The following is a 25848-nucleotide window of genomic DNA, read 5'->3' as shown; positions in this document are numbered from 1 at the left end:
CTTTGTGCGTAGGAATTTTATGAAGTGTAGGCCTACAGTCTGTCGAGGTTTGCTAAATCATGGTATGAAAAATGTAACTCGATCAACTGTATGCGCAGCGATCAACCGGATTCCTGAATCTTGGAATAATAAATCCTGATGAACGCGATCATCGACTCTTTAATCATTCCAAATTTACGCCCTTAGACTTGGAGAAGGGATCGGCATTAATCGGAATCTTGATTTCAAATCATTTAGAATCATTTTGGTGTCGTGTACTCGGATCCAACATTGTAGATCGATTCATGTCTTTCGAACTTGGATCAAATTGTGCCTAAAAGTTTGTCAGATACCACTGGAGTGCTGTTAAATGTGAGTTTCGTACATCCAAAGCTACACGTGGCTCTGAAATCTGCACAGCAGTCTCCATGCTTCACGCAATCTTTATTGCAGTGGCATCCCTGGTGAGAAGAATCATAATCTTCGTAGCATCGATTTTGACAGGAACCTAGGAAAATATCTAATGAAAGTGACCAAATATAGATCGCTGTACCGAATATTCCTACCTGTGTGGTGTGTCTTTGATTCAAAACCTGAAATTAGTAAGGATATAATCAATAATAGTATGCTTTTTTCCTCTAAATGATTTGCAGGAATATTCATTAAACCAATCATATAATGGATGTTGTGCGTCAATACTCATCAGACGACGCTGAATCGTATACAACAAGCTATAGCTGTCTTGAGTTTGAGACACACCGGCGACTTAAAGTGATGTGAATCCACAATATAGGCGACCTATAGTAATGTGAATCCACAATTTCACATCCTTGACTCGTGAACATACAGCGGGGTTGTTCAGAATTGACTAACTTTGAGAATATCACTGATTACAACCAGTTACCAGATGCAGTTACCACATCATATTCTAAGTTGATTTCTAAATTTGCAAACATGCAACCATCTCTGCATGGTATAGTAATAGAGAGTTCACGGACCACTTTGGGCGTACAGCAGAAATAAATTGTTATACGAAAATGCTTGGAAGTGGGCTACAACTTTGGACAAGTTTTATGCCAAAACAGCGGAGATTTTTCATCAAACTTCGTTAAATTCAGGCGGTGCAATTTAGCGACCCGTGGCAGTAGGCTATATCAGATGCTATAGCCAGAGCAAAGTTGCATTACTTTCAAAGGATGCCAAACAATCATAATCAGGTTAGTGGTCATTAACAGGACTTCGGGAGCTTCACCTTGCAAAAACTTCAAATAGAACGACGTATAAATATCTAATAACAAAAAGGCAGCGTAAAATGAAGATTCCAATATTACATTTGAGTTGCATGTAATTGTTCCAATGAGATGTAGGGTTAATTCAGATTTTGAAGGTTCACCGGTCCGCAAACATTATCATTTCAGTTTTACAGGTCCGCGAGGTCAAAAAGGTTGAGAACTACTGCTTTAAAATTGTGATGCAAACACTTTATTTCACGACGCATTATTTGAAAGTGGCTGAAAATCCGAATTTTGTCAGTACCTGTATCTAAATATAGCTTTGCTTCTTTAACGGAATCGTAAGAACGTCTTTGTCAGTTTTTTATTATACTTAGCACCATGCAAATCCCCCTCTCATTGTTTAACGGTTACCGTTAGCTACATTGAGATCTTCAACCTAAACCAGGGGCGGGCAAATTCTCCAGTCGGCGGGCCGGATGTAGGAAAATTAAGTATACTTGGCGGGTCGGATAGCTGAATCGATACAATATTCGCCCATTTGTCCTCATATACTAGGAATAAATCGCATGTAATGAATGTATTGTAACGACAGCAATGTCATTTCAAAGCCATTTCTCGCCGATGATGACGAAGACAATGTGGATTTGAGAACACCATTGTCATACAGGCGTCGCCATGTCTGCTTCTCTTTGATCAGTCAACACATGGTGCAATCCTTAATTTAGATTGCAAGGCGTTCGATAAGCCCGGTACCCCAAATTTAACAAGATATGAATTCATTAGGGTTGAGTACATCGTAAATGCCGTTAATGAAAGTCTTCTCGCTTCTACGAACTTACGCGTAAGCTCCACTCTCGCGCGCATCTCGGTAATAGTTTTCTCTTTATTGGTATAGAGCCCCCGCGGCCTAAGTCTGTCGAGATTCCCCACTACTTGCTTACTACGTCAAATTTTAATGACTGTATGTTATTATTTGCGTGTGTGCGCAGCGTGCGAGAGTGGAGCTCACGCGTAAGTAAGTAGAAGCGGGAAGACTTACAGTATCGGCATTTACGGTTCTATACCAATACCGAGAATGGACATTACCGAAAACGGTAAATGCCAAGAATCTAACTTACTGAGGAACCGTTGTCAAGAAATTTATATTTGAGAATCGACACCGAATGTGGCAAAACCGTCACGCACATGCACACGACCTGTCTATATACATAACATGCCTGCATTGCATACATTGCATTCTCGGTAATATCCATTCTCGATGATGTCCATTCTCGGTAATGGCTTTCTCGGTAATGGTTTTCTCGGTATTGACGGGACACCGGCTGGCGGGCCACATTATCAACTAAGACGGGAAAATGTCCGCGGGCCGTATGTTGCCCGCCCCTGACCTAAACGATCACTTATATTTATATTTGAAATTTGGTCAATTTTGAACAACCATATCAAGCTGGAATATACAGAGAAAGAAGTAAATTGTTCGGGATGTTAAATGACGTCACACTTTAACCCAAAAGTTCCGATTTCTGGAGAAGTCATCCAACATTTTGGTAAAGTTTTGACTTATTGATTTCAGATTATAAACATGAAACTAAACAAGAATCCGTTCAAGTGCTCATCTGCCGTGACGAGTTCAAAATATATCTAAGAATGTACTATAACTAGTTCATAGTCTAACTAACATTCGTTCTATACTTGCCTAGCACAAAAGCATCAGCGAGAGCATCCACAACCTGAATGATTTCAGATTCCTGTCCCCCGTCTGAAAAGGAAAGTTCCAAAAAAACTATAAATAGATCGATCAGTATAATAGGAACGAATTGATAAGTTTTGCATATTAGGCATGGAAATACACAAATTAAAACTAGTATTTTCAATCGTCACTGCCCTATTGACACCCTTTTGACTTACATATCAATAATGGCGAAATGGTTACCATTTAATTTAAAAGGACTGCTCTAATAGACCTTGGTTACTTTATGTAGGCCTACGTTAAACAACAGACACTATACTCTGCTCAACAAGAACGGGGTTTCATTCATCAACAGAGGTGGTTAAAGTAGTCAAGAAAGCTACTCAAGTAGAAGTAGAAGTAGCGACGAAAAAATCTACTCAAGTACGAGTAGAAGTACTTCTTCCATAAGCAACCTAAAACTACTTGAAGTAGAAGTAGAATTGACTGACTTTAAAAGTACTCAAGTAAGTAAGTAGTTGTGAAAACGATCCTAATTCGTTCACATGGATTGTAAAAAGGTGCAAATTGAGCTATGCGAAAGGTGACGAGCGTGATTCATATTGATGCATACCAACAGGTATCCAATTTTCGATAGCATAAGCATTCATCAACATCATGATAGTATTGATATGGAAATGCGATTCTAATCCTCTGTTTTCTCGAATACCACGTTTTAGAAAATACCATGGTACGGCGCCATCCCCATATTATAAGGCCCGTAGTTTAGTCGAAGAGCAATACGGAGAAGTTGCATAGGATACGGTGTAAACACGCGATTAGTAAACGTTAATAAAAAATATGGTGGACCGTAAAAATGCCATATTGTGTAGGTTTATTTCCGGAAATTAAAGGCATTACTACACTTGCTTTTATACTTCAACATGTATCTTATCTAGACAAAAGAACTGATATTAATTATAACTCAAAGCATATGATACTGGGAATTAAAAGTGAAATATAAAGACTACTTCTAAAAGCAGAGCATGTATTTCATGCCTTTAGTCCAGAAAGTTTCAAAGGTGGTGTGCTAAAACAGCTCTAAAACTAAAAAAAAGTCCACGTTTCCAGATTAGGACACGTCGTGGACATGCTAGATTACGATATGACAAGTAAATGCTAGATTGCGAAACATCAGTTTCAAACGTTATGATGAGCCATATATACTGTGATGAATTATTTCATATGGGCGAAGGGCGACAATGTGGTGTAAACGGAACCACGCCAACCAGCGACCTAAATTATATTCACCGATACTTTCGTGAAATCATACTGGTGACTACATGTCCACTGCGCGCGAAGCACGACGAAAATTCTTGGCTTTACTCAACTTTTGTGAAAATTAAATGTTGATACTCCGTGAAAACAGCCCCGAAATTTCTCAGGCTATCTTCCTGATTGGAAGATTGAACTACTTCTACTTGACAAACTGAAAATAGCGAAAAGTAAGTAAGTAGATCACAAAATATTACGAAGTAGAAGTAGAAGTAGCGAAAATCGGATCTGCTTGAGTAAGTAACAAAAGTAGAGGAAAACTACTTGAGTACTTCGAAAAAGTAGAAGTACTTCGTTACTGACCACCTCTGTTCATCAAACCTAAAAAGTTCAATGGTACTCTATGAACATGAACAGTATAGGCCTACAATCCTACATAGCCTATTTGTATATTGTGATAGGCCTGTACGAACGTAACGTAACAATAGCCACAATAGCCTTTCTGAGTTGCTGTTGCCGTGGAGCTGCATCACTTGTATGTGATGTACGGTACTAAAGCTTTGCGGGGACCGTTTTCAACAACAACAAAATAGGAAATGTATATCTGATAGCCCATAGAGATGTGTTCTTGGTCAGCTTTTAACAATAACTCGCGTGATTCATTGAGACAATAATTTACATGCCATTGCTAACTAAACGATCGCCCATTCGGGTACAGCCTGTTGTAGATCACAGCTTTACGTCCATAAAAGAGTAATCGACACAACTGTCAATTTAGATATACATAGTGTACTTTACAATATTACAAAACGGGACATGATTGTCACTTATGGAGTCGATTACATGTATGAAACGAAGGATGTGAGAGTAATCGCAGGGTACTATATATTTCAAGCATTATCTTCATTGATGATAAATTAATGATGTTAACACAAGCTGCCAATATCTTACCTCTTTGAATTTGACTCATATGACGTTGAAAGTCAAGCTCGTCTGCGTACGCTATAACAACAGAACGGGTATTAGTGAATTAAAGAATGACAGTGCTTAAATATCCTTAAGAAACAGAATCATCAGTATACCCAGAAGGAAGAGTATATTCCTAATATATCATTGCAGTACGGAAGTACACGCGAGTTTCAATTATAGTGAGAAATAATGATGTTCGCGGTAATGATTACAACGTCGGCAGGGATGTTTTGCCAGAAGTCATTGTCGTGTCGAAATGCCCTAGCTTAATACTACTTACGAATTGGAAGAATCGGTTGCAGAAAATCTGAAACGTACCCCATTGTTCATTTTAAGACACCTCAACAGAAAGTACCAATATTGTCATTGTTTCATACTTGGTCTTTCTGGCGGTCTCCATGCCTGTATTTCTTCATGAATTCTGGCTGTGAAGAATGAAAAGAAATATATTTTTCTCATTTTTAAAAGCGAAGACGTTTCGCACAAACGACTGAGCGATGCATATTGCATAGTTTGAACCCAGCGCTCCGTATACGGCGCGAGGCGCTTGATTATAGGAAATGTGTAAGATACTAATTTTTCTTCGGTGAGTTCAACCGGCTGTGGGCTTGGTGTCTTAAACCACCACTCATTCGATGGTGTGCGTCAATATCTAATCGCTATCATAAAGTGTTTATTTTCAACAACTTACATTTCTCAATTGTCTTTAAACTTTACTTTAAAATTAATTCATTCTACTTGACGTCGCAAGCAACGATCAGTGCTACATCTAACATATATAATTCAATCACCGCCGACATTTATATATTTGTACTAATTGTACATCTTATATTTGTGAATTTGACTTATACAGGCGCATGCTACATCGCTTATTTTTCCGTCTACCTGATATTATAATTATGAACTGTTATTCTAAATATCGCAATTTAATTTTTGTATTTTATGAGATGATTTTCAATTTAAAAATATTTCCGCCTAGATATGAATACTGCAATACACCAAAAAAGTCATTACTTGTTTTTATTCAAGATTACGCGGAAATTTAAAGATATTCAATCACTATACATTCAATCGAAACAGTACTCACATGCGTAGCGATACCACATATCTCTTTTCGTCTCGTATCCCACATTTTCAAAGTTATTGTCCAAGAATGAATCTGTAAACAGGAATTTCAGGAACATGAAAAAACATTTCGACATGATTGCTGTTGCTTCATCGATCTCACCCAACTTCCGTCGTTCTTGCGCCATCACTGTAACAATGATTCAAGGCAATTGTCAAAAAACATCAAGGCTTGGGTTCAAGGTGGGGTGGTGTCGCGTTCATTTGCATTAGAAGTCAGTTTGAGATAGGATTGGAGGATTGGTTGGACTCGCTCAGATAATTTAAATAGAAGCTTCCAAGGCGTTGATCGAAATGCTCGTAGTTCCTTCACTCAAATGATTCCCAATCGATTAAAATAAAATCCATGATTGAGTCACAATATTTATGACACTAGAATGCAGTGTTGGAATCAAGTCACTATACCTTCGAGTCACAAGTCATTTCGAGTCATTGCACATTTTGACTGGGGTCAAGTCAAGTTAACCGATTATATAATAATCGATTTACCCGATTCATAATATATCAACAATATACATGTTCGGACTCGTGAGGAATCTACATTGATGACACCACTTTCAATTGCCACCACAACATCTGATTAATCATTTGTACATGCTACTAGTGTCATGTCTCCATTGTCTTCATCGAATGTAATCTGGTCAAAATAGGCAGATTAAATTACTGACAATAATTTCGGGGAGTTTCTGTGTTTAATATCGAGTGCGTTACCATATACAGCATTATCAACAAATATTCCATGCGTATCAATTAGTACACAACTATCAGACGAAGAAAGGTGGAATTTGCTACTCATGCAAAATAAGGCAAAATGAGCGACCGGAACATTTCTAACCTGGAGTCGTTCTTTCAATTTCGACTTCCTTTAGAAAACCTGCATAAAGATTCGGATTATTCATTAGGTGACAGCCATGGTTTTTTGTCAAGCCGGGCGCGGTGAATTGAGGGCGCCTATTTTACTTCGAAGAGCCCCAAATGATGCGTGATCGGTGATGGAACAGTCACGGCGGCTTGCTACTGCTACCCAAGAATCGAAATTTAAAACATAAATGTACCAAAATATTCTTTACGGTTAATACAGTCGCCGATCTTTGCGGTATACAAAGAAATATAGAAGGATGGGCAAATGGCTCATTTTGCCCACGTTTACAACTCAAACCTTGTGACGCAGTCTGTTTATTAAATCACAATGGACGTATACTAATATGATATAGGGAAATTTAACTTGTCTTACCCACCGAAAAATGCATATGACTCAATTTAATTCTTGTCCTGGGTACGTGCCTGGGTGTGCATATTTTGTTTCGCCGACATGTGACGAGCGGCGAGACAATGGCATGCGACGCTTTAGCATGTGTTAGGATCCTCGCCATGATTAAGTTGGAGTTCGTTTTTTTGAAGGGAGGTTATAAAGTTACATGCCAAAATAACGGACAACCTCGTCAGTATATGCGTTCGCAGGATTTATATTTCTACTGTACATTGACTGCTGCATCATAAAGTATTAATGCTGATATTAGCACACCCTTATTGATGGCTCCCATGTTTAAGTATTGACCCTATTTCAATATCCTATCGTATATAAATAGTGCTACACGATTTGATCCTAATTTCGACCATTGCTACTGTTTCGAGGTCATTAAAAGCGTTCATGTATTGCTCAACAACTCAAATACTGTGTATGCTATATTTCAAAACTTACCATCCATATATTGCATTGATAATTCCTCCACTCGAGCCATCATTTGCGCTTCAGGGTCTCCCTCTGAAATATATAATATTGATTTGCTTTTAGAAGATCAAGTATGAGGCAATTGTGGGTGTTATAATGACATTCACATAAGTCTCTTTCAATCTTTGACTGTATCAATGGTCGTTTACACCGCCGTAAAACGTCGTGTACCCATCACTATATCACCTTTGTAGCATTATGAAGGACGTTGTACTACCGCTTATACGCCGATAGTCCAAAGTTAAGGGCCATGTTAACACTGGACTATAGGGGCATTAATATAAATTTGTTGCCCCATAGAAATCCTTCATTCTTTTGATATGCTATTTGTGTAGGAATTCCAGTACGTTTAGTTTCGTACCATGGAACATCAGTGACTATACCACGACACAGGTAGGCTATTTTCTTACGTTGCAGCAGTTGGTCCATACGTCTTCTCATGTCCTCCCTGTGCCGCATTTCTAAGTAAATAAATATATTCGCAGCATCAAGCCTACACTGTAACCTGAACGGGTTAGTAGCGGTAGCTGTTCGCGTGACGAATTCATTTTGACTATGTTTGCATGCTTACGACATATAATGAAGGATGTTGCATTTCTCATCTGCATCACAGACGTGCTTGATACTTTTATACCGTTAAGGACTGAGTGTCAGGACTTTCGATTTCATCACCAAGTGTGAAACCGTATAAATTACATGCAGTTACTAATTAATATTGAGGCTGACCATAAAATCCTCAGCTATAGAGACATTACCTGCTGGAGGTAATTCAACGCTCACGAACACTAAAAATAACATATTATTAGTTCTCAAAGTTTCTTAGAAAACTACAGATATTGTCATACTTGGTGCTAAATTACGTGCCTCCATTGCTTTGTCGATAGAGTCTGAAATAGAATCACAACCATATTGTCGTATGAGCATTTCCACACTTCCATTATATTTTCTTGAACAACAAATTTAAACTCTAGATCAGGAGTTCATGGAGGTTAACCACAAAAAACGTTATCTATGGTAAAGGAGTCATTTGCGGATAAGGTTAGACTTTATTCTTTAAGTATAGTCAGCTACTCAAGGATTAGTGTATGCTACCCGTCGAGTCACATGTCATTTCGGCGTTTTTGATGGGTGTTCGATTTTGCTAACTCAATCGTGCGATATCTCTGATATTCATTTTTGAGCGAAATAAAAAGTTCTAAAATTGGCCTCAGTTGTTTTAACCGACAATGTACAAATATTCCGCGCACAAAGATATCACATTAATGCCTATATTAAATACAGTCTGGTTTGCGTATTCAAATCGGCGAATGAGTAATAGTGCGTTTTCATGGACATCACCGCATTCAGTTAAATATTAGTGTTGGGGCATGGTGAGTTACGAAATACGTGGAGGTAAATCGACTATACGATATCAACCTTGTCGGAGATGCATGGTATTTTAACACTTACCTACGTACTGGTACCACATTCCATTAAAGTGTCTGTTTGCTTGTTGTCCAAACTCAGCATTCAAGGTTTCGCCTGTCAATTACAATCACACGTGCGAAATCGTAAATTCAGAATTCTGTACCCTCATACCGGCAGATTAATACTCACTAAGTCGTTCCCTTTGCCAGACTTGAACTAAAACATGGATATGCTTAATTACAATATAATTTTTAGTCGGACTAGGAATTAGTTTATTACGCTGGTGACTATATGTTACTTCATGTATTGCTTGCCATGAGAATTACCGAAGGAGCAAATCCATGATAGGTTCCGAGTGAACAATTTACAATGTAGAGCAGGACATTGGGCAAACAATACGACTTGTGGGTCGCATGCATCCTGCAGCAACTCTTTGTGCCACCCGCGAAGGCTTCCAGCAAAGATATATCATATGTAGATATAATTTCGCGAAAATATATAAAGACATAGTTAATACTTTTCTCGGTTTATTCTATCTTATAAGTATAAATTATCGCCATAATATAGTTTTGAAGTAGGTTGTATATTTGCTGTTTCTGCATTAGCCCGACCGCAGTTTCGGCTGCGGTGAACTCACAGCATTAGTTGGATAATAACGTAAATAATACCCGAATATGTTTAGCAAGTGGGACAAGTTATTAGTGTCCGACCGAAGTGCTTATTTCAAAAGATCTCGCTTTCGTAGAGTGTAAATTTGTTCAGCGTTGTCATCGACAACGAACTTTCCGACTTGACCAAATAGCGAAAATAGAAGATGAATGCCCGGTGGTCAATAAGAAATTAACAGAAAACTATTTCTTCTCTGTCATCGGTGGTGAAGCAATATATACTCCTTTATAAATGAATCAATGCGAACTACATTTCGAAAGGATTCTTCGGACCCGATAAGTCAAATTATTGATTGATTATTCAAACTATGAATTGCTAAATAAAGCGCATAAATTGATTTAAAAAATGTTTAAGACGACAGTGAAGGGTGTCTGGCAGCAGTTCGTCTTCACAGAAAACGCAAAGAACGCAAGTCCACGTCCTAGATTAGCCACAACAAAATTTCCAAATACTGCCAGCCTTTTGCGGAAAACGTTGACGATTAACGTTAGCGTGCGGTTAACGTTGTGTGTCCTGGAGGCAAATAGACAGTAGAATTGGCTATAATCGACGAGCCGGTGGTTGCTGCTAACAGCTTATAATCACCATTTGGTTTCAAGCATCGGCATAACACACTTGTATACCTAATGTTAACCATTCTATTAGTGGGGGGGTGGCCACCACCACGTTAAAAATTCATTAATTCATCTGATGTATCTGAGTTGTGTTCAAATTAATATTCGAGCGTAAAATTGTCGTTTTAATACTTAATTCTGAATGTTATTTTTCCTATACGCGTACACAGTACAGCCACGAAAAAGCCATGAAAAACACTGTGACGTCACTTGTTACTGCGACGATCATTAAAAATAAATCTGTAGTATCGTAATCATGGACTGTGGGAAAACGGCCATATCTCACCACAGTGTTATTCACATAGAAATGTATACAGTCGCGGTTGGTGCATCTACTACTACAAGGTACACACCATTAGTCCATTACTACCACCACACCACGCTATGTGCCTTTTTCGACAAGTGCACTGCTACATCAGTACCAGCACTCATCACGAATTGCATAAACTGCTTTATTCTTGTCGATAAGCAATCTATCGTATGCTTAAAAAGTCAATATGTGGAATATATGTAGGTTTTAGGTCGGAGATGACGATATTTGGGATTTCTATTTTATTTATTTTATTTTAATAATATTTTATGTACAATGCGGTTTCAAAAGTAGTGGACTTTTCAGTTCAAATCGGCAGATTGTCGGGCATAATATATTTGACTTACCATGCAGTCCATACATTCCTTTCGGCGCTCTCATGTTGTCTGAAATACACGTTAAAGAATTGCAGACGATACGAGATACATGCAGCATAGTAACTGGGAAGTGAATTATATTGGTATGAAACTGTAATGTATCTGCTTAGTATGTCCATTGCGGATAGACATATTATTCGAAATTTTCAGATGATTGCGTGTCACGAATATAAGCCGCAAACGCTTGATTTATAGAAATGTGTATCCTCAATATAGATACCGAAATTATAGATATATAAATCTATCAGCCCTGTTAAAGTTTGAATGCAATATGCATTAATGCAGAAAGTCACTTACGAATGTTATGATGACGGCGCGCCCCCAGTTTGAGAACCAGTGCGATTAGGGTTGCATTTAAAACAAACATGTTTATAACAAGGCCCATGTTTAAAACATGTTTTTCATTGTGTTTTAGGCCATGATGTCACGAATATTTAAAAGTGACGTCATAGTGAATTGACATTGACAATTGAAAATATAGGGTAAATATAGCTCTTTTGACGAAATATCTGCACTATTGCTGTTGAACCGACTATTTTGAGGGTTCCAACCATCCCATATCTATATACATCGGTTAAAATTGTCCGTAGGCTCATACAACATGTTTTTTGTTGAAGTATTTACACAATACTGGCATAATTTTACACCTTAAACAAACACAATTTTTTTTAAAGGCCATTGTTTAAAACACTGTTTAAAACATGATTTCAACAAAGTGTTTTAAAACACCGTTTGTTTTAAATGCAACCCTAACTGCGATAGAGCTCCAGTAAAAAATTCCAATGGTCGAATTCAGGAAATGGCATTATTATTTTCATGCTGTGAGAGTTTTGCACGAGCTTCATCTCATATTCTAGAACGTTTCATACTTTAGCACCGTTTGCCATTGTGAATTTGAATATCTCGTGTCTGTATAATTGCGGGATATCAGAGGTGGTCAAAGTAGTCAAGACGGCTACTCAAGTAGAAGTAGAAGTACTTCTTCCATAAGCAACCCAAAACTACGTGAAGTAGAAGTAGAATTTACTGACTCTAAATCCACTCAATTAAGTGAGTAGATTTGAAAACGATCGTATTTCGTTCGCATGGATTGTCAAAAGCTGCAAATTGAGCTATGCGAAAGGTGCCGAGCTTGATTCATATTGATACATACCAGGAGGTATCCAATTTTCGACAGCATAAGTATTCGTCCGCATAATGGGATGAAAATGATAGTATTGATATGATGGAAATGCGATACTAATCCTTCATTTACTCAAACAGCATGTTTCAGAAAATATCATGGTATGGTGCCCTCCCCCATATCATACGGCCCGTAGTTTAGTCACAGAGCAATACGGATAAGTTGTATAGGATACGGTGTAAACAGTTTGCGAGATAGTAAAGGTTAATAAAAAAATGGCGGATCGCAAAAATGCCATGTCGTGTAGCTTTATTTCTGGAAATTAAAGGCATTACTACACTTGTTTTTATACTTCAACATGTATGGTATCCAAACAAAAGAACTGATATTAATTAGAACTCAAAGTATATGATACTGGGAATTGAAAATGAAGTATAAATACTACTTCTAATAGCGGAAAATGTCTTTAGTCCAGAAATTTTCAAAGGTGGTATGCTAAAACTGCTCTAAAACTAAAAATAGTCAGAGTCCCCGTTTCCAGATGAGGACACGCCATGGACTGCTAGATTACGAAATGATAAGTAAATACTAGATTGCGAAACATCAGTTTCAAACGTTATGATAAGCGATATATGCTGTAATGAAATATTTCATATGGGTGAATGGCGACAATGCGGTGTGAACGGAACCACGCCAACCCGCTACCTAAATTATATTCACCGATACTTTCGTGAAATCATACTGGCTACTTTTATGTTCCTGGAGTAAATAGCGAGATACGGACTCAGTCATATCCCTAACTAACGTTATCGTCGGACGTTACATTCGAATCCGCATAGAAACTCTGACCCGTACCTGTCTTAAATATATGATGTCAAATTAGGCGCAGAAGGTACTTACTATTTACATACATCATTGCCATATATGTTACATGATTCAGTACTTCCGGATTCAGCCCTCCCTCTGAAATTTAACAAGTTATCATAAGTGGCGGGTTGATCGCATTATGAGCGTAGGCATACTCAATACAACTTAACATTTATTGCATTTTTAGTAGTATCCCGTGCACGTGATTATATGCATTCTCTCTTACCGCTCTGCATTTGAAGGAGGTGGTCTTCAATATCGGGATGACTTTTGTGTTCTAAATTCAAGAGTTTTGTCAGGATACAATTATATATATTCATTCCATAGGTAGAGTACTTCTAGATATGGATGATCTGTTAGGCAGGAGATTTAACCCTTTTAATGGGGGGTCAGTTTTTGCAGAACTGACCATCACTTTTCAAATTCATACCGTGACCTCACCAAGACTTCAATCTGAGCTGATCCAGTTTAAAAGTGGCCGGAGTATAGCCATCTACCGTTTCCGCCCTCGATCGACACCCCATGCCATGTCAAGGGTTTTTTATAAGACTAAATAAACAAACTTTTTTCTGAAAAATCTCTTTCTCTCTCTCATTTTTCTAGACTGACCCCCAGGGTAGCGTCAGAGAGTCAAAAATGATGCCTCAGTGCGTAGCCACCGTTGCCTGGTTTCAAACAAGCCGTCAACCATGACCGTAAGCCACGCGGCTCGCCGGATATCGAAAAATCAAAAATACATGAAAAATTTACATATGGGCGTGGTCAGTGAGTGGTCAAGTTCAAGATGGTCAAGTTCAAGATCAATACCAAATCGGACCCCTACCGCCCAGTTAATGGCATGAAACAACGTGGTATACTGTCTCCTGTCATATCCCACCATTTGCAGGCATAGTAAACCAGTTCATGAGTCATATTCCGTCGCGAACTTGGACTTGAACTTGACTATGTTTTTGAAAATCACCGAAGCGTGACCACAATTAACAAACTCCCTCACAAAATTCCCCAGAACAAGGTTTGATGTTCGAAACGGTGATAAATTACACAGAATACCGTACAAGTCGACTTCTGATGTTCTGGCAGAATTTCTGACTATATTTCCCACTCGGAAAATATCTGGAAATTTTAGACATGGGCATTTTCAGCCGAACTCTTCATGTAAGATCGTCGGTATTAGAAAACTGTCATGCCCTATACGTTCAAATTAGGTATCATATAAAGCAGAAGATAGCAGGCTTTCCATAGAAACCAGAAGCAGTCCGCTACGACATATATATTTGGAGAAATTGAGAGATGAACTTGAACTTGGGTCACCACTGACCCCCCCCCCCCATTAAAAGGGTTAATAGGGGCTTATCGTGTAAGCAATAATAGACCGTGACGCCTGGTTATTGGCTAGGAACGTTTGCATTAAACAAAAACAGCGCGTTGGTAAAGCTGTTCGTAGCCCGTGCGCACTGGACAAAGAGTCCGTTAGCTGACGATAACTGGTTCGACTTTCTGGTCTGTGGCGTTTGCAAGTGTCGATCGATCCTCCTCAACTGTAACTCTCTATTCATAAGGGATGGCAGACCATACGAAAGACGCACGCGAAAGAAGGCGACGAAAATAACGTGAACATGAGGCTCATGAACCTGAAAATATGAATATGCTGGCGTGATTGTCATGGACCGCTTTTAGCTGTCTCGATACCCTGTACGTGTCCATTACATTACACAATCAAAATCCCGTGCCCATGGTCATAAAATTGCACGTATTATTTCACAACTTACCACCTGGATACGGTGCCAGCTGAAGCGCTGAAAAAATGATCCGTGGAAATCAACCCTATTATATCCTCAATTGGGTATGACTTACTTAGTTCCATGTGTCTGTTGCGTTGTTCCCTACGCACGATTTCTGTCGAAAAAGATATAGACTTAATTGCAAGCATTGTACACTCTACAAGTGTACATCTGTTCATGTGTACGTGAATGGATTGATGCGCGGATGTGTTAATCTTTAATTCAATGTCTTGTAACGCCTTAACTTAGTTTTGAGTTGAAAAATAATCAAGAAGAATGTCTCTCACCAGTAAATACATGCCACATCTTTTCCAGCTCATGGGGATCAGAGATACCGAAAGTTCCCAATAAAATATTCCCTGAGCAGCAAATTGGAAGAGTCTCGGTAAATTTATACCGACTAGCTCAGAAAGATATCTTACCCAGGTCCGAATGCGTCGGTAGATATATTCCTTAAAAACGAGCGTTTTTATTGAGTCTTCAAACATTGAAAAATAAATTGAACTGCCAATTCTCAAAGGTGGTTATCAGTTATTGATGATTCACAGCTAATAGTAAGTGCACTCGTTGCAAAGTTCCACACAATTACCAGAAGACGCACTGATGATCAAGTCTGGCAGGAGCACTCAAGTGGAAAATTTCAATATTACTTGAGGGAGAAGTTAGAGCAGTAGATTGCAATTACGAAATACGAAATAGTTTGCCAATGGCAAGCAACAATTTTCGAAATTAGGCTGAATATTCAACTTATTCTGGGGAATCGTGTCATGCCGTCTCGTTGCTAGTGTAGATTGAGCATAGGGGCGCTACATTTCCAACTTTCTATATAAATGTGAAGCTCCCGTAGTCCCTGGCATAGGCTACATAACTTGGATATAACGGCAATTTACAAGTCGATGCAAATGCATCCAAAGGTTACATTTTACTTTTCCAAATATAGACGGTGAAACGTAAAGTAGCGCGTTTCCTAAAATTGTTGAACTCGTAGTGAAAGTCGTTAGAAGACAAAATTCCTTGAGTCAGTACTGAGGGTAGACAGATACTACAGTGCTACTAATAAGGCAGAGTATACACTTCAATAGAGACATCTGTGCCAGTAGCAATATATACGTACAATGTCGATGTACGTTGCAAACCCAAACACCAAATATTGCTGCCGCAACGACCTAATATAAACAGTGAGAAGGTCTAGGCCTTAGGGAGTGAAAATTTTAGACCAGGGCTGTCAAACTCTCTTTTTATTGGTATCCTTCATTATCAAGCCTATATACAATGCATAATATTTTGGATTATAGAGAACTTATTCAGAGAATCTAGTCCAGCTATACCTCGCCAAATGGCCATTGCCATTTGGCCAAATAAGGAATTAATACAAATAGATAATTTGGCCGATTGACCGCACATATAAACTGCTAAAACGGTGGCATGAACCTACAACGTTATATATGAATAACTATATAAGTTAACATATCTCTATGTTCCACCTGTTTTAGTCGTGATACATTGTTGGTCCTACGTTGCTCCGTATTCGTTGTGGGGAATACAAGATATTTAACTGTCAACGCAAACTTCGGAATTCGGTTCATTACTATGAAATCAGGGTTATAATGTGTTAAAATGTCTGAAGCAATTATTTACATGAAAGCATTTCTTATTAAAAATCTAAACTTTGATAGAAATGTGGCGGATAATGCAAGAAATGTTTCATTTACTCAGAATTGCTTCTCGGGTTGGATACGGCCTTCCGGCCGTATGTTCGCGACTCCTGTTTTAGACTATAATATTCAGTTTGTCGATCATTAATATTAGGTGTTTTGCCGGCACTGTCAAACTCAATATGGTTATCTCAACTTATACTCCGACTAAGCTTTTGAGAGTAGGCCTACCCGTCAAAATTCCAACCAATCTATCATCTACGTCAGAGGTTCTCAACTTTCCTTGCATGACGGGCCGCATCTTAACAGCAAAAACCGCTGCGGGCCGCAGAATATTATTACCGTATATTTGTGGACTACTATTATATTTAGGCTAATATAGCCTATTTACCAGTCGTATATGGGCATTTAGTGCATTTGTATGCATTCTACAGCATTAATAGACAGCGTTCGTAAGCTTTCAGTTGCTGTTTCTAGTGAGATTATGTTATCTTCCGACGGAACAAGTAAATCCCTTCATGAAGCGTGCATTGCATTCGTTCCCAAGTCGGTATGTGCACCTTCAAACCCTTGCACCAGAGAACTGAACTCTCTGTTTTAATGCGTGAGCGAGCAAGTATAAAATTACGGTAACTTTTTCGTTACAGAGGCCATTGTCACTTTGAGCTCTCAGTGATACGAGAAGAAGTCTCTTGTTCGGGGTAACTTCTGAGCAAACCAATCATTCAACCCTTCTCCTTTCCTTCCGTGGCTGATGCTCTGCACCAATAGTTACAGATGTCAGCTTTGTCAAGTTGATGTTGTTTGCTAGTTCCCTCTCCCCACGTTTTCCCGGCCAGCATTACGTCTACAAATATATCCACTCCGATAGAATACTCCAATACAATTAGCGTTGCAATGTCCGTGGATTTTGTCCAATGTTTGGTTAAAGTAGTGTACGCGGCAACGTGTTTCAAAACATGCGACAAAAGATCAACTGACATTGCTGTTACTCTTCTTGTCACGGTTGAATCAGACAACTGCAGCTTCGAAATTTGTTAGGTGAAGTTGTCCTTGCTGCTAAATTCCGGAAACAGCGGAGATTCGCACAGTATAGTAACGTTTTGTTGGAGACACACTTTTTCTAGCACATTCCATGGGGGTTTAGCGATATACCAAGCAATTTTGAACCATGCGTCTTTAACATCGTCGGCAATCTCAACAATGCCTCAAAATATGGATTGCTGGGCCTCAGACCTAGCTAGTAACGCTTTTTTATAAGATCAGGTGATATGTATAACTCCAGATGGAACTGTCCGAAGACCTATTCAAAACAATAAGAATCTAAACTCGACCATATATCAAGAAACCAGAACACATTGAAGAATGAGAATAAATCAAACGAAACAGAGACGGTGCGATAAGAGAGCTTAAGTAGCTAAATTAATATGCAACAATACTGTGCCGGTAGTAATTGCGATCATATTGAAAGAGCTCGCGGGCCGCAGAACAAGCGTCTGCCGCGGGTTGAGAACCCCTGATCTACGTGATCCACGAATTCAAATTTTACATTATATCAATAAAAGACTAGTCGTACCGAGTATAATCAGACAAATATCCGGAACTACATTAGACTGCGTCATTTTTATTGGCTACACGGTCAACGTACCTGTTTGCTGGTTTGAAAAGCTCGTTTCAACAAAAGTCGGATGACCCCCGCCAAACTCATGCGGACTGTTTTTCTCTATTTCCCCTTCAACGCAAAAGGTAAGGTTGGCATGTAAATGCGGAAAAATATTTCTCATTGACAAAGACGAAACTATCAAATTTTCCACATATATTAAACTATATTTGTCTTCTATATATACTTAATAACTTATGCATGCTGCACAGTGCACATAGCCTACAGTAGGAGATGTAGAAAATGAGTCAGACCAAGTAGACTGCAGAGTATAGGGATGGTGTGTACGCGAGCTTCACGTTCGCGTTCTGTGAGTGAACCTCAGACATTTAGAGGTTCACGTTCACCAACGAACCTTTGTAGGTTCTCTGCACTCTGAACCTTTTTCATATATTGTAATTTTCACGTCATTATAACATCTTGGGTTGAAATTTATTGCATTTCAACTGCGGGCCACTCGATGCATGGCGATGGAAGCATAAAAATCAACATAAAACAAGCTTACACCTTGACAATCTCAAAAATTTTACTTGCTTTGTAACAAAAATTTGCTTAAAATATCCAGCTTTCCGTTTGTGAATATTTAGTGACTCTATGCTGTGAGCTTAACCCGCAATCACGCAACATCAAGAGCGAAATACGCCACATGTAGGTATAGTCAGCAAATGATGCTTATGCAACCAATCAATGAAATTGATATCGTTGTCTGACGTAAAAAATCTTGCAAGCGTACGGGGGCCATCTCGATTTCATATGTTTATTGCATCATAAAAACCCAATCCATGCGATTGGGGTGTCGGCTACTGCTGTATACTTTGTTAAATGGGGTAATATCGGTTGCAAGTACCGAAACCTGTTTTACACTCTGATCATTATCAACGTAGCAACACTCAGACGCCGGATACATTGTCGGGTCTGGCCTAGACCGTTAAGGCGTAAGCTTATATTCCCTTGCAAGTCTTCGTCGAAATTGTTGGCAAATCGACGGAAGATATAGATTTTATGTGATTACTACATCATTTGATTGCTCCAGTTGCTACATTTAGCGATGTTTAAAAAGTCATTATGTAATTCCGCATTGTGGCATTATGTGGCCCGGATCGTCGCTAGGTATCGTGTACATGAAAATATCAATTCACGGAGATGTAGGATTGAAATTAGCAATATGTCAGTACGCATACACGCAATATAATATTCACACAGAACTTTTCAAAAAGGTTCGCGTTCACACGAACCTGAACCTTTCAAAGGTTCACACCATCACTACTGTAGAGTACAGAAACAGGAGGTGGAAGTCATATTCTGTGATAGTATTTATTTTGTTTTCGTTACTGTATTTCCATAACATAAAATTACCTCTTAAATTACTTTCACTACAGCAACCAAAGTATTGCTAGATTTATAGGGTCAAATTCTTCACATTTTACATGAAAGCAAATGAAACGTACCTGTGCCGGGGTTGATAGGGTGTCCTCCCGCCATGAACTCATTGTTCCTTGAACTTTCGATTTGCGGATCCAACCTGCCTGTTATATCTGAATACCAAAACAGTAACCTTTGGGCAGAAAACGGCTCTTCAACATCAATTGCAATCCTTATGAACACTCAAGCCAGAGATGCAAGTCAGCAAGTCATTTCTGGGTCACTGATTTGGTCTATTCTATTCTGATATCACCTTCAATAATGTGCGGGGTGAAAGCAGAAAGTATGTTGATTTTGTGAATACAGTAGCATCAAGACTATAGTTATTTTATGCTAATGACAACATTCAGGTTATGCGGTATTTTAAAATTCACGGTGCTATGAATATTATTAACAGCTTCATTACTATATTCGGTAATTGTGGAGCGATAGATTACGCAATATCATAGAATTAGTCAAATAAATTTCACTGCAGAAACAGCAATATCGCAAAATTGTTCGGATTTATATAAAATGCGTGTAGGTTAAAGTCTCAACAATCATCTCGAAACTTTACATGGGGCTCAACAATATCATTTCTTTTACAGATGTCTAAACGCCATTTTATACGAACATATGATTGTTCTGATTTTTTAATTGATTCATGAAAGTTTACATCGAATCAAACGAAACTTACCCGTCCCTGGTCTCATAACGAGTCCTCCCGCCATGAATTCATTGTTTCTTGAACTATCGATTGGCGGATGGAATGGTCTTGGTATTTCTTGAGTACCAAAGCAGTATGTTCACATCAGAATATTACTCGTCAAAAGCAATTACACACATGAAGACTTTGGAACGCATGTATAAAACTTTTTTATGATATTAACTTGAACATTCGTGGTCACCGATTTGATCTCCTTCTCTAATCATTTTATGCGAATGCACACATGCAAGTTATGCGGCATTTTAATATTGACGGTGCTATGAATATCGGTAACTGCATTACTGACCTGGTTCCCGAGGAAACGATGGCACTTCCAAATTGCTATTTCCTTGCATCACGGCCCGTTGTGCTGAAACTTAGTAAAAAGCACAGGGGTCACGTGAAAGTGTCGCTACGCTTGGTTTCAGAGATCTCACCGTCAGGACGAAAGCCATGAACATCATCCGCTTGTTTGTTCGGAGCTGCGCGAATAAATACAAGTTGAAAATAATATGAAATGGTATAATAATATTTGCTCCTGACTGCTTTACTGATTAGTTTGCCTGATCCTCCAGTTGTGGAAGGATGACTTGGTGATACGTCCCACAGCTGCGACACCGTGAGTTACGTGTTCGCATGAGATCTAGACTCATATTTAGGCTCCTTCTTACCAGTGTAAGCAGTGCCTTGGAAAAGTTTAAAACAGTGGTTTTCAAACTTTTTTGTCTGCGCAGACCCCCTTTGGACCGTCACGGACCCCGCAGACCCCTAGTTTTAGTTGAAATTCAACTGTATTATCGTAGAACCGTCATATTTCCTGCGCAAATATTAACTGTAGGCTAGTGATAACCAGCAACAAAATGACCTTTCTTGAAATTAATATCACACTATTTATGTAGAAATTGGGAATACGTTTTTTTTATTTCAAAGCGAATTCTGTGACTGCATTTCTTGAAATACACTGCCGTGTCTCGGAAATCCGCGCCGTCGATTTGACATGAACGAGTGCCGTAAATCCATTAATTTGCACAAATATAGGTGGTGGCGAATGTAATAATAACGCGTAACGCTTCCGACGACACCTTTAGGTCTGATCGCAAGATACATGCAACCAATATAACGTCCAGCATAGTCATTTCTATATAGCAGCTTATCTTGAAGTTATTCTGGAATAGCGGTTATGTATATCTCAGGAGAAAATGGATGCGAGCGAATTTATTCCGAAACCACAACAAAACATCTCTAAACAGCAAGATGTTTGTATCAGTAGGCTATTGACCATTTGGCAATTAAAATGAGTTTCCACAGTAGAATATTCCATCTCAGACTGCCATTCTGTTTATGTGAGTCCTGAAGTTTTAGCAGTTATGAAGCGAAACTGCTTCGCGATTTCTCTAATTAAAAAAAGAGAAATTAAGCTATCACACATTGTTCAAACTTGGAGGTTTCGCAGACCCCCGGTTGAGAACCACTGGTTTAGAACGACAGTGGGCCTTGCTAAATCGTCGGAAGCTCAGGAAACGTAATGAAAAACAAAAGCCCGCTATAAAATGATCAATGCAGTCAAAAAACCATGTATACTAAAACAATAACTTGAACCTGTATTTTCAAGGCGCAACAATTGAAATTGCTAATCGATCACACTGGAGTAGAGAGCTGAATTATCTTGCGTTTGAATGAGCTTGCCGCAATGCTAATGCTTAACACCTCTTGAAACCTGACTTCAAGTTTCAATCACGCGCGGCTACAGCTTTGGCATACCGCGTTTACTCTGTTCCGAGGCTGATCTGCTTTCGTATACCAGGTTGCAAAGAGAGTAGGCATAATAGGCATACGTGTCACGAGTTCCTTTAAATTCCCTTGCAAAGAGGGCAATGCTTATTACCTTTTCCTGCATTTAAAAGTTCTTCTACCACTCCTGCAAGTGCACGCTGCAATATTACTGAGCAGCAAAGCTGAAACAGCAGAAACCGTCTATTCCACTGTACCATCACGTGAGACCTGTGTGGTGAAGTATGATGTGAAATGTGCGAACGACACGATATCGGTACTAATTTCTCTTGTCGAGGATGTGCGTTGGGGATATAACACGCGTTCATTCCGTTGCGTGTAGTTCAGATCCGATACGTACTTCGCCCGCGAATGTGTTGTAACGCGGCATCATGTGTTTATATTTCACGGGCTGGCTCAATTAGTCATCATGGTCAGGCCGATTTAGTATATCGCAATCCGATATTGCGATATATAACACTTAAAATATCGCGGATTGGAGCCCTTAATATATCGCAAATATCGCACCCCATAGAAATCCAAAAGCATTGAAAGCACTGGTTTTGTAAGGAAAAATATCGTAGAATGCACTACTCGCGTAAACACGCCGAGCAAACAACACTCCTTCAAGAGAAAAATCAGAGAGTGCAGAGTTGAAGTCGTCTTTGCGGTAGTTGATGAAGGAGAAGTCTGCTTCCACACGAGCCAATGAAGAATGCCCACGGAGCTTTCATGATTTCAGACATCGTCTGCAAACCAATCGCACATGCAATACGCGACATGTTCGAGGCTTCTACCGGCGATATGGTGCGTACTTTCGCAGCAGCAGTCAAATTTTCTCGATAAGATCGCACGACCTTTGCAACCTGACGAAAGCGGAGAGCTGCAGCAACACAATCAAGCACATGGTTGAATTGTGCCTTGTTTCGAATGGTGACAGTGTAGGATATCACGTCACCGACTTCGTTCTTCACCGGCGTGAACGCACGCATTGCGATGTCACCAGCCAATGACTCTTCGGTCGAGTCGAACAACATCTACCTCGCTCGGTTTGGAGTTGTCAGTCTCAGCAAATTAGTAAACAGTCGTTTGAAATATAAATTCCTGAATTCTTATCCTAATCTGTCCCAATGAAGGAATTGAAACGGTGCCACGAAATCCATTTTCTCCAGTGATATATAACCACCAAATAACTTCAAGATGAGATGCTGGATAGAAATGACTAGGCTGAACGTGAAACGTTCATTAAAAACCCACACCATGGTGTCCTATATGGTGTGGACCAGGGCTTTGGAGACGGAGCCGGAGCCGTGCATTTTTGCTGGAGCCGGAGCTCTACATAAAATTCAGCCGGAGCCGGAGCCAGTTATATTAGGGGTAGCTCCAGCTCCGACGTATTTCATAAGATGCTATTATACATGCAACAACCATATCTGCTGAGTTCACATAATTCAATAGCAGGCGTTCGCGAAATTAAGAATCTTTTCCTCTTTGGCGCTACCTTTTCCGACTAACCATGTTACTGGGGATTTAACAGAAGAGCAGTCATATGTTCAATGTTCAATTTTCATACATGAGTGCCGAACCTCGGTATGCGAAATATGCCTGTGAATATTGTGGGTATTCGGCATACCCGCAATTTAATCATCAGCACAACCTTGTAGGCCAATTGTATACGGTTCGAAAATAATGATCACTATGTATTACGCGAAACGGGAGAAAGGATAAAAACGTGATTTCGTTGCACATGTCGACATGACGAGCACGAGCCGAGAAATTCCAGCTTATCGTTGCTATGAATCGGATGAGGAAATACTCGTTCTTTCGTGATAGTTCTTTAATCGGGCCGCGAAATTGGACAGTGTTATTGAGTATGCAATTATGCATGCTAATTGGAATTCATTACTGCGCATCATCGTCGTTCAAAACCCCGTGGTATATTATGTTGGAGACAAATTACTGATTAGATACGCGATTTCCAATTTGTAATCATCTGTTTCGTTAATTCATTCTTGATGTCTGCTTAATACTCTAGTATTCACGGATTATCGCGCACTGTGACTTGTAAATGTGCAATGTGCATACTGCATAGTTTAATTCGCTATGTGCATGGCGCAATGTGCATGGCACAGTGTTTAATTCGACTATTCGATTTGTTTCAACCGGAAAATATTATATTCAGATGAACTTGATCGACACCGGATGGACTGATAACGAGTGCACCAATATCGAACGTCAAACCATTGGCCATTTGTTACAAATCCAATTTCTATTGATCACGTCGTTATATCCGCCCATATGGCTCTTACTACAGTTACAGTTGAATAATAATCGCACATTTAAAAATTGAATTGAGCTGTATGGCTTAATTAATGTTAACGAGTACAGTGCCAGTGTTAAAACGCCGCATCAGAATTTTAATGCTGTACACAGCAATGGCACGGAGTAAAGTGCGTTCTAGTGCAACTACGATGTTATCGATAGGGCTGGGCACAATGATTCGAGTAGGCTACTCGAATCTGAATCGAGTAGTAATTTTAATGATTCGAGTCGAGTAGTAAAATATGATTTTTTCGAGTACTGAAATTATACGCTCGTCGCAACTGAAAGTTAATTTACTAACTAGAATTATAGTTTTGATACTATTTTCCATTGAGGAAGCCTTGAACCCTTGATTGGCCGTGTCGCAGCATACCAGACATAGTACAAAGCTACGAACGTTACCGGAAACAATACATTTCTGAAGTCATAATCATCCCACAACATTGTCAAGAAGTACAATGAAATCGGTATGGTCGAAAAAAAATACCAAAATATCTTTATTGTGATGGTTAAAAGGCATTATATTCTTTGTGGTGGCATAAAAGGTACATATTTGAAATTGGACGTTGTACATTCTGTTGTGACGTCATCATGAGTGATACTCGAATACTCGACTCGACGTCTAATACGTGATTCAGATTCGAATCACTCAGGTACTCGATTTTGCCCAGCCCTAGTTATTGGCAATTGACAAGTATTCATTATGTCGTCACAAGCCGGTACAGCGGCACCTATGTCTTCGTCGCGGCATCCCATGTTACTGACGGCTTACAGACTCTAGATTAGAGCCCGACCGATATTGGATTTCTGAGCCGATACCGATAAAACCGATATCCAGTACCTTCACCGATAACCCCGATATATTCAGCCGATATTCAAAAGATATGGAATCTAGCTCAAGGCCCATGTTTTTAACACCTCAGAGTATTTATTTCAACAACTTTACAGTCATTGCTATGCTTGAACATGAAATAAATGATCATGGGGCTATAAAATATATCAATAGCACCAGTCTAGCAGTTGCAGATTACAGTTCACGAATCACAATTTCTCGGCCCTTTCTCCAAGGAGTGAACTTCTGTGGTCTTCCTAAATTATATATATAGTACTAAACACAGTGAGCAGTCTTTCACTTGGTACCATAGTTAGTGGTACAGCAAGAATCGGAAATCTTTCTTCATTTCTGCTCCACCGCTCCCTTG

General features: G+C 39.2%; 1 protein-coding gene across 2 annotated transcripts in view; it reads right to left on the bottom strand.

The window, feature by feature from the left end:
• LOC145458048 (uncharacterized) overlaps positions 1-23586 on the bottom strand; it is a 31100-nt gene extending 7514 nt beyond the window's left edge. Inside the window, exons 1-28 of one of the 2 annotated variants that reach the window (XM_080336358.1) lie at positions 22440-23586; positions 20992-21036; positions 20862-20930; positions 20546-20632; positions 19896-19982; positions 18436-18519; positions 15555-15584; positions 15420-15491; positions 15206-15247; positions 15121-15147; positions 13578-13628; positions 13385-13447; positions 11332-11370; positions 9581-9607; positions 9434-9505; positions 8830-8871; positions 8740-8769; positions 8395-8445; positions 7955-8017; positions 7088-7126; positions 6356-6382; positions 6215-6286; positions 5505-5552; positions 5408-5434; positions 5110-5160; positions 2911-2973; positions 546-572; positions 365-487 (exon numbers count right to left, since the gene is read on the bottom strand). In XM_080336358.1, the coding sequence (XP_080192484.1) occupies positions 365-487; positions 546-572; positions 2911-2973; positions 5110-5160; positions 5408-5434; positions 5505-5552; positions 6215-6286; positions 6356-6382; positions 7088-7126; positions 7955-8017; positions 8395-8445; positions 8740-8769; positions 8830-8871; positions 9434-9505; positions 9581-9607; positions 11332-11370; positions 13385-13447; positions 13578-13628; positions 15121-15147; positions 15206-15247; positions 15420-15491; positions 15555-15584; positions 18436-18519; positions 19896-19982; positions 20546-20632; positions 20862-20930; positions 20992-21036; positions 22440-22653 (1672 nt within the window). In that variant the 5' untranslated portion in view covers positions 22654-23586. The remainder of the gene's footprint in view (positions 1-364; positions 488-545; positions 573-2910; positions 2974-5109; positions 5161-5407; positions 5435-5504; positions 5553-6214; positions 6287-6355; positions 6383-7087; positions 7127-7954; positions 8018-8394; positions 8446-8739; positions 8770-8829; positions 8872-9433; positions 9506-9580; positions 9608-11331; positions 11371-13384; positions 13448-13577; positions 13629-15120; positions 15148-15205; positions 15248-15419; positions 15492-15554; positions 15585-18435; positions 18520-19895; positions 19983-20545; positions 20633-20861; positions 20931-20991; positions 21037-22439) is intronic. The other variant, XM_080336363.1, reaches the window with a different exon arrangement.
• Positions 23587-25848: the final 2262 nt, after the last annotated feature.

This window comes from Botryllus schlosseri, chromosome 2 (assembly GCF_051294905.1).
Source record: "Botryllus schlosseri isolate E-star chromosome 2, Bs_hap1, whole genome shotgun sequence".
Lineage (NCBI taxonomy): Eukaryota > Metazoa > Chordata > Ascidiacea > Stolidobranchia > Styelidae > Botryllus > Botryllus schlosseri.
Note: the sequence above shows the minus strand (reverse complement) of the source record. Positions and strands in the feature narration are given on the sequence as shown.